The sequence below is a fragment of the Eleutherodactylus coqui genome, chromosome 3 (assembly GCF_035609145.1).
Source record: "Eleutherodactylus coqui strain aEleCoq1 chromosome 3, aEleCoq1.hap1, whole genome shotgun sequence".
Classification (NCBI taxonomy): domain Eukaryota; kingdom Metazoa; phylum Chordata; class Amphibia; order Anura; family Eleutherodactylidae; genus Eleutherodactylus; species Eleutherodactylus coqui.
The window spans coordinates 222,877,016-222,897,848 of record NC_089839.1 but is presented as its reverse complement, the minus strand read 5'-3'; the positions used below and the strand labels follow the sequence as shown (position 1 = coordinate 222,897,848).

Below are 20,833 nucleotides of genomic sequence, written 5' to 3'. Positions count from 1 at the left end.
CACCAGTAATATTAGTACTAACCAGTACTACCAGTACTACCGCTACCAGCAATGCCCAGCATCAGGAGTACTAGCACCACTAGCAGTACTAGTACCACATAATACTACCAGTACTACCGCTACCAGCACTGCCCAGCCCAGCACTAGCAGTACTAGCACCACCAGCAATACTAGTACCACCTAGTACTACCAGTACTACCGCTACCAGCACTGCCCAGCCCCAGGATTACTAGCACTACCAGTAATACTAGTATTAACTAGTAGTAATGCTACCAGCAATGCCCAGCATCAGGGGTACTAGTACACGCAGCAGTATTAGTACTACATAGCACTACCAGTACTACCGCTACCAGCACTGCCCTGCACCAGGAGTACTAGCATCACCAGCAGTACTTGTACCACCTAGTTCTACCACTGACAACACTGCCCAGCAATATCAGTACTAGAACCACATTGTACTACCAGTACTACCTCTACCAGCACTGCTCAGCACAAGGAGTACTAGCACCACCAACACTACTAGTACTACCTAGCACTACCAGTACTACCGCTACCAGCACTGCCCAGCACCAGAAGTACTAGCACCACTAGCAATACTAGTACCACCTAGTACTACCACTACCAGCACTGCCCAGCACCAGGAGTACTAGCACCACCAGCAATACTAGTACCACATAGTACTACCAGTACTACCACTACCAGCACTGCCCAGCACCAGGAATACTAGTACAACCAGCAGTATTTGTACTAAGTAGTTCTACCTCTACCAGCACTGCCCAGCACGAGGAGTACTAGCACCACCTGCAGTACTTGTACCACCTAGTTCTACTGCAACAAGCACTGCCCCACTCCAGGAGTACTAGCACCACCAGCAGTACTAGTACCACCTAGTACAACCGGTACCAGAACTGCCCAGCACCAGGAGTACTAGCATCACCAGCAGTACTTGTACCACCTAGTTCTACCAGTACCAGCATAGCCCAGCACCAGGAGTACTAGCACCATCAGCAATACTAGTACCACCTAGTACTACCAGTACTACTGCTACCAGCATTGCCCAGCATCAGGAGTACTAGCACCACCATCAGCATTAGTACCACCTAGTTCTAGTGCTACCAGCACTGCCCAGCACCAGGAGCACTAGCACCACAAACAGTACTTGTACCACCTAGTACTACCACTACCAGCACTGCCCAGCACCAGGAGTACTAGCACCCCTTGCAATACTAGTACCACCTAGGACTACCAGTACTAACGCGACCAGCACTGCCCAGTACTAGGAGTACTAGCACCACCAGAAATACTAGTACCACATAGCACTACCAGTACTAACGCCCCCAGCACTGCCCAGTACCAGGATTACTAGAACCACCAGAAGTACTTGTACTACCTAGTTCTACCTTTACCAGCACTGCCCAGCATCAGGATTACAAGCATCCCCAGCAGTACTAGTACCACGTAGTACTACCAGTACTACCGCTACCAGCACTGCCCAGCACCTGGAGAACTAGCACCACCAGCAATACTAGTACCACATAGCACTACCAGTGCTAATGCTACCAGCAATGGCCAGCACCAGGAGTACTAGCACCACCAGAAATATTAGAACTACCCAGTACTACCAGTACTACCGCTACCAGCAATGCCCAGCACCAGGAGTATTAGCACCACCAGCAGTACTTGTACTACCTACTACTACAAGTACTACTGCTACCAGCACTGCCCAGTACCAGGAGTACTAGCACCACCAGCATTACTTTTACTACCTACTACTACTGGTACTACCGCTACCAGCACTGCCCAGCACCATGAGTACTAGCGCCACCAGTAATAAAAGTACTACCTAGTACTACCGCTACCAGCAACACCCAGCATCAGGAGTACTAGCACCTCCAGCAGTATTAGTACTACATTGTACTACCAGTACTACCGCTACCAGCACTACCCAGCACCAGGAGTACTAGCACCACCAGCAGTACTTGTACTACCTACTACTACAAGTACTATCGCTACCAGCACTGCCCAGTACCAGGAGTACTAGCACCACCAGCATTACTTTTACTACCTACTACTACTGGTACTACCGCTACCAGCACTGCCCAGCACCATGAGTACTAGCGCCACCAGTAATAAAAGTACTACCTAGTACTACCGCTACCAGCAACACCCAGCATCAGGAGTACTAGCACCTCCAGCAGTATTAGTACTACATTGTACTACCAGTACTACCGCTACCAGCACTGCCCAGCACCAGGAGTACTAGCACCACCAGCAGTACTTGTACTACCTACTACTACAAGTACTATCGCTACCAGCACTGCCCAGTACCAGGAGTACTAGCACCACCAGCATTACTTTTACTACCTACTACTACTGGTACTACCGCTACCAGCACTGCCCAGCACCATGAGTACTAGCGCCACCAGTAATAAAAGTACTACCTAGTACTACCGCTACCAGCAACACCCAGCATCAGGAGTACTAGCACCCCCAGCAGTATTAGTACTACATAGTACTACCACTGCCAGCACTGCCCAACACCATCAGTATTAGAACCACCTTGTTCTACCAGTACTACAGCTACCAGCACTGCCCAGCACCAGGAGTATTAGCACCACCAGCAGTGCTAGTACCACATTATACTATCAGTTCTTCCGCTACCAGCACTGCCCAGCACCAGGAGTACTAGCACCACCAGCAGTACTTGTACTACCTACTACTACAAGTACTATCGCTACCAGCACTGCCCAGTACCAGGAGTACTAGCACCACCAGCATTACTTTTACTACCTACAACTACTGGTACTACCACTACCAGCACTGCCCAGCACCATGAGTACTAGCGCCACCAGTAATAAAAGTACTACCTAGTACTACCGCTACCAGCAACACCCAGCATCAGGAGTACTAGCACCCCCAGCAGTATTAGTACTACATAGTACTACCACTGCCAGCACTGCCCAGCACGATCAGTATTAGAACCACCTTGTTCTACCAGTACTACAGCTACCAGCACTGCCCAGCACCAGGAGTATTAGCACCACCAGCAGTGCTAGTACCACATTATACTATCAGTTCTTCCGCTACCAGCACTGCCCAGCACCAGGAGTACTAGCACCACCAGCAGTACTAGTACTACCTACTATTACCAGTACTACTGCTACCAGCACTGCCTAGGATCAGGAGTACTAGCACCACCAGCAATACCAATACCACCTAGCAATACCAGTAATACCACTACCAGCACTGCCCAGCACGAGGAGTACTAGCACCACTAGCAATACTAGTAGCACCTGTTACTACCAGTACTACCACTACCAGTGCTGCCAAGCATTAGCAGTACTAGCACCACCAGCAATACTAGTACTACCTAGTACTACCAGTACTAGCACTAGCAGCACTGCCCAGCACCAGGAGCACTAGTACCACCAGCAGTACTAGTACCACCTAGTTCTACCGCTTACAGCACTGCCCAGCACCAGGAGTACTAGTACCGCCAGCATTACTTGTACCACCAAGTTCTGCCGCTACCAGCACTGCCCAGCACCAGGAGTACTAGCACTACCAGTAATACTAGTACTACCTAGTACTAGCGCTACCTGCAATGCCCAGCATCAGGAGTACTACCAGCACTGCCCAGCACCAGGAGTACTAGCACTACCAGTAATACTAGTACTACCTAGTACTAGCGCTACCTGCAATGCCCAGCATCAGGAGTACTAGCACCCCAAGCAGTATTAGTACCACATTGTACTACCAGTACTACCGCTACCAGCACTGCCCAGCACCCGGAGTACTAGCACCACAAGCAATACTAGTACCACATAGTACTACCAGTACTACCGCTACCAGCACTGTCCAGCACCAGGAGTACTAGCACCACCAGCAGTACTAGTAATATATAATATCAGTACTACCAAGTGCCAGGAGTACTAGCACCACCAGTAATACTAGTACTAACTCTACCAGCAATGCCCAGCATTAGGAGTACTAGCACCCCCAGCACTATTAGTACCACATAGTACTACCTGTACTATCGCTACCAGCACTGCCCAGCACGACGAGTACTAGCACCACCAGCTGTACTAGTACCACCTAGTTCTTCTGCTACCAGCACTGCCCAGCACCAGGAGTACTAGCACTACCAGTAATACTAGTACTACCTAGTACTAGCGCTACCTGCAATGCCCAGCATCAGGAGTACTAGCACCCCAAGCAGTATTAGTACCACATTGTACTACCAGTACTACCGCTACCAGCACTGCCCAGCACCCGGAGTACTAGCACCACAAGCAATACTAGTACCACATAGTACTACCAGTACTACCGCTACCAGCACTGTCCAGCACCAGGAGTACTAGCACCACCAGCAGTACTAGTAATATATAATATCAGTACTACCAAGTGCCAGGAGTACTAGCACCACCAGTAATACTAGTACTAACTCTACCAGCAATGCCCAGCATTAGGAGTACTAGCACCCCCAGCACTATTAGTACCACATAGTACTACCTGTACTATCGCTACCAGCACTGCCCAGCACGACGAGTACTAGCACCACCAGCTGTACTAGTACCACCTAGTTCTTCTGCTACCAGCACTGCCCAGCACCAGGAGTACTACCACCACCAGCATTACTTGTATGACCTAGTTCTACCATCAGTACTAGAGTACTAGAACCATCTTGTTTTACTGGTACTACCACTACCAGCAATGCCCAGCATTATCAGTACTAAAACCGCCTTGTACTACCAGTACTACTGCTACCAGCACTGCCCATCACCAGGAATACTGGCACCACCATCAATACTAGTACCACCTAGCACTGCCAGTACTACCACTGCCAGCGCTGCCCAGCACCAGGAGTACTAGCACCACCAGCAATACTAGTACCACCTAGCACTACCAGTACTAACGCTATAAGCACTGCCCAGCACCAGGAGTACTAGAACCACCAGCAGTTCTAGTACCACCCAGCACTAGTACTACCTACCACTACCAGTACTACTGCTACCAGCATTGCCCTTTACCAGGAGTACTAGCACCATCCGCAATACTAGTACCACCTAGCACTGCCAGTACTACTTAGTAGTACCAGTACTACTGCTACCAGCAATGCCCGACATCAGGTGTACTAGCACCCCCAGCAGTACTAGTAGCACATAGTACTAGCAGTATTACTGCTACCAGCACTGCCCAGCACCAGGAGTCCTAGAATCACCAGCAGTACTAGTACCACCCAGCACTACCAGTACTAACGCTATCATCACTGCCGAGCAATAGGTGTACTAGCACCACCAGTGGTACTAGTGGTACTAGCACCACTAGTACTTCCTAGTACTACCGCTACCAGCACTGCCCAGCACCAGGAGTACCAGCACCACCAGCAGTACTTATACCGCCTAGTTCTACCGCTACCAGCAATGCCCAGCATCAGGAGTACTAGCAACCCCAGCAGTACTAGTATCACGTAGTACTACCAGTACTACTGCTACCAGCACTGCACAGCATCAGGAGTACTAGCACCACCAGCAATACTAGTAACGCCTAGTACTACCAGTACTATCGCTACCAGCAATGCCCAGCCTCAGGAGTATTAGCACCACTAGCAGTTCTTGTACCTCATATTACTACAAGTACTACCGCTACCAGCACTGTCCAGCACTAGGAGTACTAGCACTACCAGCAGTACTTGTACCACCTAGTTCTTCCGCTACCAGCAATGCCCAGCATCAGGTGTACTAGCACCCCCAGCAGTAGTAGTACCACCTAGTTCTACAAGTACTACCGCTACCAGCACTGCCCAGCACCAGCAGTACTAGAACTACCAGCAGTACTAATACCACCTAACACTACCAGTACTACCGCTACCAGCACTGACCAGCACAATCAGTACTAGCACCAGCATTACCAGTAACCTACAGCACAACCAGTACTACTGCAACCAGCACTGCCCAACACCACCAGTACTAGCACTACCAGCTAGTACTAGTACCACTTAGCATGACCACTGCTACCGCTACTAGTTTTGCCCAGCTCCACCACCTAGTACTAGTGCCACATAGCAATACCAGTACTACAGCTACTAGCACTGCCCAACACCAGCAGTATTAGTACCACCGAGCACTACCAGTAGCACCTCAACCAGCACTGGCCAGCTACACCAGCACTACTAGCACCAGACGTTCTAGTAACCTATAGCACTATACCTATAACCTATGGTACTAATTAGTACCAGCATTATTAGCACCCAAAGCACTAGAAGTACCACTACTACTAGCACTGTCCAGCACACCTAGTAATCTTCAGTACTACCAGTGCCATCACTACTAGCACTGTCCAACAACAGCACCACTAGCACCAGCATTACTACTGTAGTACCCTACTGCATTATAAGCACAACCACAAGCACAATCCAGTATCACTAAAACTACTAGTACCCTACAGCATACCCAATACAACCATTACTGCACTTTCCAGCACCAAAGCAAAGCATTACTACTACCACCACCAGCAACACTACAACTAGCACTGTCCAGCATCAACACCAGTTCTACTAGCACCATCATCACTAGCTCTACCAGCAGCACAACTACTAGCACTATTCTGCACCAGTCTTACTAGCACCCCAACACTATCATTACTATTAGCACAAGTCTAGCACAAGAATTACTAGTATCCCCTAGCATTACTTCTACCAGCACCACAACCACCTTTACTAGCATCATCACCATGACTAACACCCCCAGCACCACTAGAATCAGTACCACCAGCACTATTATGGTAGCACCAAAATTACTAATATCACCAGTACTACCAGCACCACCTCTACTAGCATCACCAGGACTATTAGCAGCAGCATTAATAGTACCCCCCAGCACAACTAACATTACAACTACCAGTTCAACTCAACACCACCACAGCGAGCACTACCAGCACTACTACCACCGCAACTACCAGTTCTACCAGCAGCACCGCCACTAGCGCAGTCCAGCACCAGCATCACTAATACCTCCAGCAATGCCGCTATTAGCACTCTCCAGCAGTACTAGTACCACCCAGCACTACTACTACTAACACCACAACCAGGATTACTAATACCACCAGCATTACTAGCATCGCGCAGCACTATCACGATCAGCACCACTACTAGTAGCACCATCTCCACAGTACACTCATGCTGTACAGTTCAGCTTCCCTTCACAACCTCTGGTCTGACTAACATGTCCGGCTCATCCTGTGCAGCCTCTGGTAGTGTGGTCACGCTTCATTTTGCTACCCCACTGTGCTATTCATACCCAGGGAATATGTTGTGTGTAATACATCGAGCGCGAGTAAGACGTATGATCTATCCGAACAATGGTCAGACGTTGAAAGCTGATACACATCCACCTCCTTTCTACGGGTGATAAAAATAGTCCAGTGTAATTGGCCGGTGGGAACAGAGTGTGCCGAACACTGGGGGCGAGACGGAAGGTCGCCATCCAATTACAATGCTTTTCTGACAATTATGAGCCAATGCATATGGTGATGTCATCACTCCCTTCTGCTGCGCTGGGCAACAAGGATTTAGCGTTTGGTAATAATATATAATTGGAGTAAGTCGTCACATTCCCAAGAGAAGAAGGAAGAAGAAAGAAAAAGTTGGAAGACGCAGGAGAACAAAAATGAAGAAAAAACTTCAGGTGGTTCGACTTTGCCAAACCTCTTTCTTTGCAATAGAAGATGGAAGAAGGAAGAATTAAAAAAAAAAGAATGTTTTCTTCTTCTCCCTTCTTTAAAGAGGAAGAAGAAGGAGAATAATAAGAATGAAAAGGAAAGGGACAAAGAAGGAAGACGATTCTTCTTCCTCCTCCTTTTTCTCTTTCTTCTTCTTTCTCTTTCCTTATCTTCCTAGAAGAAGAACAAGAATAAGAAGAATGAAGAAAGAGAAGACGAAAGAAGAATCTTGAGTGCTTCATTTTGGCCCAGTCTACTTCTTAGAGGAAGAAGAAAAAAGAAGAAAAAGATGGTAGAAGAATCTTCTTCCGCTTTCTTTTTCCTTCTTCAAAGAGGAAGAAGAGGAAGAAGAAGAAGAATGAAGATGAAGAAGGAAGAAGAAACCAGATTCTTCCTCCTTCCTCATCCTTCTTCCTTCCTCTGTATTATACACCATTTTTAGGACTATTGGTTCAGGTTTGGTTTGAACTAATTCGGACAGAAGAAAACGTTTTGCCAAAATTCGACGAACCAGCTGCACTGAAGGTTTAGAGACTTCACTTGTCACTGGTGGCGATGATAATGTCCCCCGGCTGTCCCAGCCACAAGAATAACTATCATTGTAATCCCCCCATATTATGGGCACACTCCGGCCGCTCCAGGCTGACGTGCTCTTCATAGAACGACTTCAGGGAAGTACTCATTAAGCATTTCTACTCACTGTTTGGATTGACATTCTCGCAGAGCTCTGTCTTGGCTTCGCCATTGGGCCGGTCACTGGGCTTGTGTGAAAGGCGTGACGACATTGTGGCCGCTGTCACTACCGCCTTGAAGCTGCGTTTGCGTTTCTGCACATTCAGTTCTGGGTGGAAGATGATTATATAAACCTTCGGCATGTACAGCATCCCCAGAGCTACCGAGGCACTGAGATTCATGGAGATGGTGAGAGTGGTGGTCTGGATGTAGAGCTGCAAGACACGAGCGGAACAGAAAGGGTTAAACCGGGAAACCAATAAAGGCTCCACAGTAATAGAGGCAACACATGTAGCATATAGTAGAATGTATAGACACAATGACACAAAGTTCTCATCAGTGGAATTTGTGATGTCACTTTTCAGTTTTTTTTTTCCTTCATCTGTTCAAAATGCACCAAATGTATTTAATGTCTCATTACTTTATCTTTAAATATTAAAATTAGGGATGTGGAGTCACTTTGTGCGTCACCTGGCTACCCGGATTAAGATGCCGAAAAATTTATTGACTTTTTAAAAAGTCAAAATTTTGAAATTTTTTTAAAAACCGCACTCTGTTCAAACCCCGCCCCTTCTCTAGACACTTTTGTAAAGTGGAGTGAGAGGTGTAAGGCTTCAAGGTCATTTTACACAGCTTAACATTCCTTGAAATGTTCTTTCCCCCCTACAATCAGGTCGTGTAAACGGGCCAACAATCAGCCCAGCGTGTGAACGGGGAGACGTACAGCCGGCCTTTGGGGACGCACGATGGTACTAGTGACTGTTACTCCCCATGGGTTTATACATTCACCCGTATGCAACGTATATTCGCTTAAATGACTTTATAACAAGCTCAAGTTCCGATCGAAATTGGCATTTTTAAAGCCATTCATATAGGGCAAACTTGAAAAAACGCGCTGAAGCGATGGCAAGCAACAATCGGAATAAATCCTCGGAAAGGCAATAATATGCCTAATTAGGGCCGGCTGTCTTCTTTTCCCAGCGTTTTACGCAGGGTAACTCCCTCCCCCTCCTTTTTTCTCTGCTGCCATAAAAGTCTACGTAACACAGCGAAAGATAGAGCAAGACCTCTCTTTTCAGGTGGCGTAAAAAAAAAAAGACAGCCAAGAAAGATAGAGCCGGTCCTATTTTTTCTGGTACAAAAAAACCACGTTCGTCTGAAAGAAGCAATTGAAATCCAAAGCATCGTACGGTCGCGTTATATGTGCGACTTTTTAACGGGCAGAAATGCCTGCGCAAATACGGTCATCTAAATAAGCCCTAAGGGCGGTTTCAGACGGCCGTATGCGCAACTACGCTCGCCAGTATGGAGCGCAGTTGTGCATGAACGGGTTTTTTTTCTGTTCTCTGACTTTTCAAACTGCACACCATAGCGCAGGAGTTTAAAAAACTCAGCGGGACGATACGCCTTGCCCTGTCTTTCCGGCATGAGATAGGGCAAGTCCTATCTTTTCTTGCGCGTACCATTAACAGGCGTTATGCGGATGTGATTTTCACGGCGGCGTAACGGGACAAAAAAACTCCCATTTGTTTAAGCCCTAAGTCTTTTTTTTTTGCGCTGCTCTGCATAGTCCCATTCACTGTAATGGGTCAGTTGCAGATGCAGACAACACACGGATGTGAGAGTCGCTTGTGTGAATAAGCTCTTATATTTGTTCTTTTAGAAATTGATTTCCACCAAAACGTAAGCGCAAATTCTGGCGTTAACATCAATGATAAATGCGCCCGGTAATGTATAGGCACATCCTATAGCAGTAGGACGGGATCCCATATAAGGGATGGAATATTCCACGGGATGCTGCAGCATATTCTGCAGTCACATCCACAGGTCTAAATGTCGAATGTGATGCAGAATTGCTGCTAGTGTTCGGCCATTTTCAATTGCGCATCAAAATCTGTACGTTTGACATGCAAATTTTAGTGCAGATTTTTTCGCACGTCAGACTATTCTGCAGGATCTTGCGGAATATTCCACCCCGTGTCCAGGCGTCCAGAAGCAGACAGGTTCATTACATCTGTGAAACTCAGCTCTGATACGTTTGACAAAGTCAGCACTACTAAAATCGAAGCTGTAATATTACTACATTTATCAAACTCGGCACGTGAACATTTGACAAACTCCACACCGCTACATCTGAAACATTCAGCTGTGTCAGATCTAAGAAACTTAGTACTGATGGATTTGACAAAGTTCGCTCTGCAGTATTAGACACACTTAGCTCTATTATCAACCTGACAATCTCAACTCTACTACACCAGACAATCTCAACGCTACTACACCAGACAATCTCAATGCTACTACACCAGACAATCTCAACTCTACTACACCAGACAATCTCAATGCTACTACACCAGACAATCTCAATGCTACTACACCAGACAATCTCAACTCTACTACACCAGACAATCTCAACTCTACTACACCAGACAATCTCAACTCTACTACACCAGGCAATCTCAATGCTACTACACCAGACAATCTCAACGCTACTATACCAGGCAATCTCAATCCTGCTACATCAGACAATCTCAACGCTACTACACCAGACAATCCCAACGCTACTACACCAGACAATCTCAACGCTACTACACCAGACAATCCCAACGCTACTACACCAGACAATCTCAACGCTACTACACCAGACAATCTCAACTCTACTACACCAGGCAATCTCAACTCTACTACTCTACTACACCAGGCAATCTCAACGCTACTACACAAGACAATCTCAACGCTACTATACCAGGCAATCTCAATCCTACTACACCAGACAATCTCAACGCTACTACACCAGGCAATCTCAATCCTACTACACCAGACAATCCCAACGCTACTACACCAGACAATCTCAACGCTACTACACCAGACAATCTCAACGCTACTACACCAGACAATCTCAACTCTACTACACCAGGCAATCTCAACGCTACTACACAAGACAATCTCAACGCTACTATACCAGGCAATCTCAATCCTACTACACCAGACAATCCCAACTCTACTACACCAGACAATCTCAACGCTACTACACCAGACAATCTCAACGCTACTACACCAGACAATCTCAACACTACTACACAAGACAATCTCAACGCTACTACACCAGACAATCCCAACTCTACTATACCAGATAATCCCAATGCTACTACACCAGACAATCCCAACGCTACTACAGCAGACAATCTCAACACTACTATACCAGACAATCTCAACTCTACTACACCAGGCAATCTCAACTCTACTATACCATGCACTCTCAACTCTACTACACCAGGCAATTTCAACTCTACTACACCAGACAATCTCAACTCTACTACACCAGGCAATCGCAACACTACTACACCAGGCAATCTCAACTCTACTACACCAGGCAATTTCAACTCTACTACACTAGGCAATTTCAACTCTACTACACCAGACAAACTCAACTCTACTACACAAGACAATCTCAACCTTTCCACATTTGCTTCTTCTTAGTTCTGCAACATTTGACAAACGTGGCACTACTGCATCTGATGATCTCAGCACCATGACATCAGACCAACTCAGCTCTGCTACACCATAGATCACAATTGCAGCACTTCTATTTACTGTCAGTATTGGAAAATTCAGCTCTGCTACATCCGACAAACACTGTTCTACCACATTTGCATCTCCATCAACTCTTTACTTTCATCGAGTCCTGTCTGAGATAATGATGCATCGTTCATTTTCACACAACTTATTTAATGAGCGGCCAAATGATACAAAGGAAAAAGCATGAAACAACGAGTGTTACTGCGACGAGGGCGGAACTGGCAAACCCGCAGAAGAGAAAGAACTAATGGCGTCTCGCAGCTTGTTACATTTTATCACAGAAGCTGATATATAAAGAAGGCGGCAATACTTTTACGCCACTTCTTAATGCAGAAATGCATGAAAATGAGATTTTCCGCATTAAAGTTCCATACTCGGATTTTGCCCATTGACAGGGCAAATCCCACATGCGGATCCGTGCAAAAGAAACGTCAAATAGACACGGATTTTGAAACGGATTTTAGAGGCGGAATTCATGTGGATTCCACCGTGCGAACCTACCCTAAAACATACGATTCTGGATGTGAGCACAATGCATTTTTGCTTAAAGAATGTACCACGTCTACGTACATAGTGCCAGAAAAGGAGGCGCTCATACTCTGGATTGTAGTGGCCCAGAACTAGTGGGGCCCCTCCATAAGGTTATTTGTCTGACTCGTGGCATTGTCTTGTCAGTGCCTTATGTGTAGTGTGCATTTGGTATGTGTATTGCACCTCTGCAGCAGTGAATGAGTTAATGTCTGGGTTATGTCTGGGAAATGCATCATGTTGTATGTCATGTGACTACGTCACTCATATATTTGGTTTTGCAAGGGGGATGCAAGAAAGAAAGAGGAGAAGAGTTTAGTCTAGTCCAGTCTAGAGAATCAATCGGTACTAGTCTAGTCTCAGTCTGCGAGTGAGAGGAGTCTGACACCCACACTTTAGGCTGGGTTCACATGGGGTGGATTTGCTGCGGAAATTCAGTGCGGAATTTCGCCGTAGCAAATCCGCCTGCGGCCTCTAATCCCGAGATTAGCCAGCCATGTGGACGAGATTTCTCAGAAATCTCATCCACACAGGACGGCAAATCCACAGCGACTAAGCCGGCAGAAGCCGCCGCTGCGGCGCGGATTTGCCGACTGCAGCATGTCCATTTTTTTTTTCCACTGCGGCCACACTCTCCTCTATGGGAGCACCGGCCGCAGCGGAAGAGCGAGTGGCCGGGCCGCTTCAAAGCCACCGCGGGTTTTGCAGCAGCGGTTCTCCCGGCGGAAATCTCGCGGTTTGGCTGCAGCGAAAAAACGCGAGATTTCCACCGAGAATCCGCCCTGTGAGAACCCAGCCTTAGAGATTGGTCTGTGTGTGGAGAGAATGGAGGAAGCTGAGCAATTCCCTTCTGCTTGGCCTGGGCCTACTCTACCCAGGATGTGCCGGTGCTACCACTAAGCACTGAGAGAAAGAAGATCCGCTGCTTGAGAGAGAAAAGGCACCAGAAGCGTGAGTGTTGACTGGTAGAGTGTTGGAGGGAGAGAGAGAGTCGCCTGGAGTGGTATCACACAGATAACTAGGACTGTGGATTGTCCGGATTACCCTGAGAGTCCTCCCTGTCATACCATCTTCTATATGTGTAATTGCGCTGAACTACTGTTGTAAATTGGGAATAGCCGAAGTTATAGTAAACAGACATTACTGACGGTTCCTGGTTCGTCCAGAAAGTTTCCCTGTGTGTGGACTAAGTTATTTACTTCATCAAGATTCACCGCAGAGGACGGAATAGTGGCATTATTAGTGACAAAGAACTTTAGCTACCAAGCTACTCCCAGGGGAGGAGATGGTAGAGCCACTGTGATATAATTATCCTTATCTACCCCGCCATCTCCACGGCTGTGGGCCCGCTCCTCAGATGCTGCAGGAGCAATGCACATTATGAGGACCAAAGTAGGACCACTCTTCACTATAGCATCTATGGCGGTGATGTCAGCAGTGTCGTGATGTCAGCAGTGCCGTGATGTCCTCAGACTGCTCTCAGCAACCACATACACAGTTGCTATTGGACTATCGATCAGCTCATGAGTCAGTGTCTGACGTGACTTGGGGATTTTGACCACCAACATGGGCCCTTTTTTCCTCCCTGTTGTTTCCACCTCTCGCATTTATACAAAGCGCAGCTTAGCAAGATTTCACTTTGTCCTCCTGCAACTCTCGTCGCAAATCAAGACTGTGCACGGTCGTCTCACACGATACCGCAGTTCAATTAAATGGAATCTTTAAGCTCCTCTCAGTCTCCCACTCCACAAAGAATCATTGAGGATTGATTTTATTTTCTGCTGCTCTGGCCGTGCCTGTTCCTTCTGGATTGACCAGATATTGCGATAAAAGGATATAAAATAAAAACCATCCATTTTTTTCCTGTTGTACTTTTCTAAACTCTGCGGTGAAGCAGAAGAATACACAAAGAGTCTGCTACTCTTCAGAAGAGAACAACTAACACCTTCTCCAGTGAAGATATAAAAGGGGGAAAGGGAGGGGGCTCTCTGTGGAATTATATAAGTGAAAACGTACAAATCTGCTATCAGCCAGGTACGCGGGTTATATCCACCGAGACCAGCCTGATAAACAGAACTTTATCCCTTTACTTGGTAGAAGAATATAACCACTGTAACAGTATGGAAGACTGAAAAGCTAAATATTTCCTTCCAGTTCAGCCTATGACCTCCCAATGTTGATCCAGAAGAAGGCGAAAACCACAATGAAGCAGAAGCCAATTTTCCCTATTTAGGGAAAAAAGTCCTTTCTGACTCCAAAATGGCAATCGGAATAATCCCCGGATCACCGCCCTCTGAAATCATAAGTGATTGTAAAATATAATATTGTATCGCTCAAGAAAAAAAGGCGTCCAGACTCCTCTTGAACTCTTTTTATCGAAATTGTCATCACTACATCCACAGGCAGAGAGTGGCAAAGTCTCATTGCCCTGTAGCCTCTTTCACACGGGCGACAGCGATATCACAGTGAGAAAATTGCAGCGATATCACATCTGTGTTCTGTGCGATACTGCTGCATTTTCTCGCAGCGATATCGCGATTTTGTGTCGCTACAAGGTCACGCAACTTTGTAGCTCTCTTTTGCTGGGATTTTCGGGGGGCTTGAAATATAAGCCCCTACCCTGAATATAAGCCCTATCTACATTAAAAATATTTGAAAAAGGTCAATACATTACCTAACAGGTGCTGTCCGCTGTGCCGCGCTTCTTCTCTGCAGGTCCACAACACTTGCCTGTAGTCTTCTGCCAGCACTTCCTGGTGACAGGGTTCAAAAACCCCACCTCCAGGAAGTGCTGGCTCTGATTGGCTGAGTGACCGTGCTTGAAAATCAATCACTGCTCGATGAACCAATCAGACCAGCGCTTCCTGGAGGCCGGATTTTTTTAACCCTGTCACAAGGAAGCGCTGGCAGAAGACTACAGGCAAGTGTCGGGGACCAGCAGAGAAGTACTATAATACTGCTCCTTATGTACAAGAATATAACTACTATAACACTGCTCCTTATGTACAAGAATATAACTACTATAATACTGCCACCTATGTACAAGAATATAACTACTATAATATTGCCCCCTATGGACAAGAATATAACTACTATAATACTGCCCCCTATGTATAAGAATATAACTACTATAATACTGCCTCCTGTGTACAAGAATATAACTACTATAATACTGCCCTCTATGTACAATAACTACTGTAATACTGCTCCCTATGTACAAGAATATAACTATTATAATACTGCCCCCTATGTACAAGAATATAACTACTATAATACTGCTCCTATGCTCAAGAATATAACTACTATAGGACTGCTCCTATGTACAAGAATATAATTACTATAATACTGCCCCCATGTACAAGAATATAACTACTATAATACTGCCCTCTACATACAAGAATATAACTACTATAATACTGACCTCTATGTACAAGAATATAACTACTATAATACTGCCCCCTATGTACAAGAATATAACTGCTATAATACTGCCCCCTATGTATAAGAATACAACTACTATAATGCTGCTCCTATGCTCAAGAATATAACTACTATAGGAGTGCTCCTATGCTCAAGAATATAACTACTATAGGACTGCTCCTATGTACAAGAATATAATTACTATAATACTGCCCCCATGTACAAGAATATAACTACTATAATACTGCCCTCTATATACAAGAATATAACTACTATAATACTGCCCCCTATGTACAAGAATATAACTACTATAATACTGCCTCCTCTGTAAAAGAATATAACTACTATAATACTGCCCCCTATGTACAAGAATATAACTACTATAATACTGCCCCCTATGTACAAGAATATAACTACTATAGTACTGTCCCCCTATGCACAAGAATATAAATACTATAATACTGCCCCCTATGTACAAGAATATAACTACTATAATACTGCCCCCTATGTACAACAATATAACTACTATAATACTGCCTCCTATGTACAAGAATATAACTACTATAATACTGCCCCCTATGTACAAGAATATAACTACTATAATACTGCCTCCTATGTACAAGAATATAACTACTATAATACTGCCCCCTATGTACAAGAATATAACTGCTATAATACTGCTCCTATGTACAAGAATATAACTACTATAATACTGCCCCCTATGTACAAGAATATAACTACTATAATACTGCTCCTATGTATAAGAATATAACTACTATAATACTGCCCCCTATGTACAAGAATATAACTACTATAATACTGCCCCCTATGTACAAGTATATAACTACTATAATACTGCCTCCTATGTACAAGAATATAACTACTATAATACTGCCCCCTATGTACAAGAATATAACTACTATAATACTGCTCCTATGTACAAGAATATAACTACTATAATACTGCCCCCTATGTACAAGAATATAACTACTATAATACTGCTCCTATGTATAAGAATATAACTACTATAATACTGCCCCCTATGTACAAGAATATAACTACTATAATACTGCCTCCTATGTACAAGAATATAACTACTATAATACTGCCTCCTATGTACAAGAATATAACTACTATAATACTGCCCCCTATGTACAAGAATATAACTACTATAATACTGCTCCCTATGTACAAGAATATAACTACTATAATACTGCCCCTATGTACAAGAATATAACTACTATAATACTGCCCCCTATGTACAAGAATATAACTACTATAATACTGCCCCCTATGTACAAGAATATAACTACTATAATACTGCCCCCTATGTACAAGAATATAACTACTATAATACTGCCTCCTATATACAAGAATATAACTACTATAAAACTGTCCCCTATGTACAAGAATATAACTACTATAATACTGCCTCCTATGTACAAGAATATAACTACTATAATACTGCCCCCTATGTACATGTATGACTGATAGCTGTGTGTATACTGTATCTGCAGCTGATGTTTGCAGGATGCAGAGATGATCTCAGATTAGTAATATCTAGTTGCAGAAAGATATTTCTGCTTTCCCTGTGCCTTCTCTGGGGTTCCCATTTTGCAGTCTCGTGTTCGCAGTGTCCTACTACGCATATTCTCGGAGCAGTGAGCACAATGTGTAATGTGATGTGTAATTTGCGTTGTATACATTTGCGCTCATGTTTGTGTCAGAAGTGACTACTCTGAACAATGCATGTAATGCATTCATCCAAAAGAACATTGTCTTGACTGATTGTGGATAGAAACATGAATCCAGAGCATAGATCAGTTGATTGAACACGAATGCAGATATTGTGAATGGAGCTGGTTGTCCAAAGAGCTAACAATCTATTCTGGTAATGTCTGATAAGGTCAATAAGAACACAGGACAAGTGGGTGGAGTTCAAAGTCATAAATGTGGGATTTGCTGTGGTTGTAATCACAACTGGGTCCCATTATCTTAGATCTTGTCGTTGGTTGTCTCCTACTATGGATGTGGCCCCGGAGTCTCCAGGTGAAGTTTTCATATTTATGCACAAAGTAGCTCAAATGTTGGTGGACTTTAATTACAAAAGTACAACAAGAGCGTTTGAAAGAGGTGTCCACATCAACCAATAAGATTCCAGATGTGGCTTCTTAAGTGCAACTTTTTGAACCTTTTGACAACATCATTGCAGGACTTTTCGTAACATCATTTCAAGGTGGTCCGCTGCAGCATCATCGCCCCCTGCTTTCTGGTTGTTAGGGCAGTTGCTATAAAACTACCCCATAGCCTACCAGTTAGGCCAATTTCACACAGGCCAGTTTTATAGCTTAATGCTGCAAAACGCCTCCTCTGATTTCAATGGGGCTTCCCAGAAAAGAGTTTGAGTGTGGCGATTCTAATGCTGTGATTTTAGATTGCTGTCTGCTCTATTTTAATGTGCTTCAGCAATTTCGTAACGCACCTCATCACCCATTGCAATGATCGGGTGCATTAAAAACGCTGTCGAACGCGTTTGGAGACGCCATTCAAAAATGCTGTAAAACGCAGCGTTTAAAAAAATGCATTTTCACATATGCCTGTGTGGGAGCAGCCTCACAGTGGGTCAGCTGACCACACTGCTGCAGCTCGGGTCGTTTGGAGAAGAGTTCCTGATTGGTTATATATTCCCGGCTTTTACAGTGTATTGCTGGTTAAAGAGTAAGCTATGTGTTTTAAAATCCATTATTCGTTATGTAAGTTCTAGTATCTTATTCTTAGTATAGCTTGGTTTCTTGTCAGTGTAGCTTTATTTGTGTGGTTATTCTAGTCCAGTCCTTGCTTTTAGACTTTATTTTTTCATCTAGCTTCTTAACTTAGTTCTATTTAGTTTGGATTTCTTGTCTCTAGCTTTAAGGGTACTCTCATCATTTGTCAGGGTCGGGGTATCAGATAGGGTTTGCATTAGGGACATCTTTAGGTATACTCAGGGACAGTGGAGTATGGTGTTAGGGACAGCATCAGGGATGGATTAAGGAAAGACCTAGGGAACATTAACATTAGGGTCAGTTATTGTAAGTTATGATGTGTTTTCCATCATCCATCTACTCCATTATTTGACTACTATCAGCATTACAGTACCATCATCATTCATTTGTTACCTGCTAGTGTTGATACGTGCTTCATATTATTGTTCATTCAACTGCCTGGCTGTCACATAATTCTGCCCCACTGTAAGTCCTAGGGGTGTCTGAGTACTAGCTAGATACACCTAGGACTCACAGGTAAGGCAATTGCTATAGGTAAAGTCCAGTTCTGCCATCTAGTTTCCTGATGGCGTCGTTACAAGGAGGCTATTATTCTAGAAGGAGTTTATGAGAAAGGTAGGAGAGGACCACCAACAACAAGAGCAAAGGAAGCAACTAGAGAAATCATGGGCATTACACTAAGAACCCGGATAACCTTAACTGGACGTAGAGAAACATCACTCACATGGTACTGGGCAGGGTATAATTGGCCACCAGCGTACCAGATGATCCTCCGGGGGGCCCAGGCTCTGACACAATAGTGAGCTCCAAAGGTCCAGTATTGGACAGCTCTATTTGGAGGTGACTGTGGAGTGCTCACTCACCACTAGGGTCTATTGCTTATGGGATTATTATATTATAACCTATTAGGTCCTATTGATGATCTGTTCTGTGTGTACAGTGATAGCAAAAGAGATGTGGAGAATAGGGGGCATGTTCTGTATAGATGAAGGAGGCCCTCAAAATCATCTCCTCTGATGGGACCAAGACTGGTTCCAGGTTAATCCGATGGGAGATGATGATATATTGCAAAGACCTCTGCTTTCTTTTGCACTAGTTTTCTAGCTAAGCAGAGAGGTAACAAAGGTTTTCGTGTGGTGATGAGTAAATAGAAAAAGTAGAACCCTGTTTTGGCTCAGACCATACTAGAAGTTTAGTTTGATGAGAACCTGAATCTAGGGTGGCTGGTCTCAGCCGAACTTTCTAAAGGAAGAAGGAAAACAAAGATAAAAGAAGAAAAACGATGCAGAGAAAGGAAAAGGAGAAGGGAAAAGAATACAGAAAAAAGGAAAAAGAATAAGAAATAAATAATGGAAAAGAAGGTTAAGAAGGAAGAAGACGGAGATGTAAAAGGAAGAATAAGGAAAAAGAAGAAGGTAATGATGGAGAATAAGGAAAAAGATAGGAAAGAAGGAATAGGATGGAAGAGAAGTAAAAAGATAGAGAAGGAAAAGGAGGAAAAAATAAAATTGAAAATAAGGAAAAGGAAGAAGACATAAAAAACAGAAGGAAAAAAGAAGAAAGAAAAAGAAGATGGAGTGGTTTGCCTTAAGTCCTTAGATACAGTCCTAGGTGACCTCTGAGTGTTATAGTCTTTTATGGCTCTTGCACAGTGTTATACACCAGTTTCAGGGGATTGGTGACATTCAGGTTCGAACTAATTAGGACTCAACTGAACCTTTTGCAGAATTTTAGCAAATCGGCTAAAAGTTTTCAAAACTTCGCTCATCACTACTCCTGTGCTGCACGATCTGTAGCAGGGCTCTCTAACTATCATATGTTAATTAGGGCCCCTTCATACAAGTATATGCGCAAAATACAGCAGTGCAACAGATATGCGCCGTGAACGAGGTTGGACGAGATAGATTTGCGCGCATATTGCTGCATAGTACTGTACTTTTTACGCAAACAGGGCCTGTTCACATGCATGCCTGACTCACCCTTTCCGTGAATAAAAAGGCAATGAGCCTAATGAGGTCCAGATGTGTTCTTCTTCCCCTTGCGTATTTGTACAACTTCCATAGACTTCTATACGGCATTAGGTGTGGAAATGT

General features: G+C 44.6%; 1 protein-coding gene across 1 annotated transcript in view; it reads right to left on the bottom strand.

Moving 5' to 3' along the window:
- The window catches only part of GRM7 (glutamate metabotropic receptor 7), a 402,867-nt gene that overhangs the window by 39,879 nt on the left and 342,155 nt on the right, over window positions 1-20,833 (bottom strand). The window contains exon 9 of the mRNA XM_066596970.1: window positions 8,420-8,666. Within this exon, the coding sequence (XP_066453067.1) occupies window positions 8,420-8,666 (247 nt within the window). The remainder of the gene's footprint in view (window positions 1-8,419; window positions 8,667-20,833) is intronic.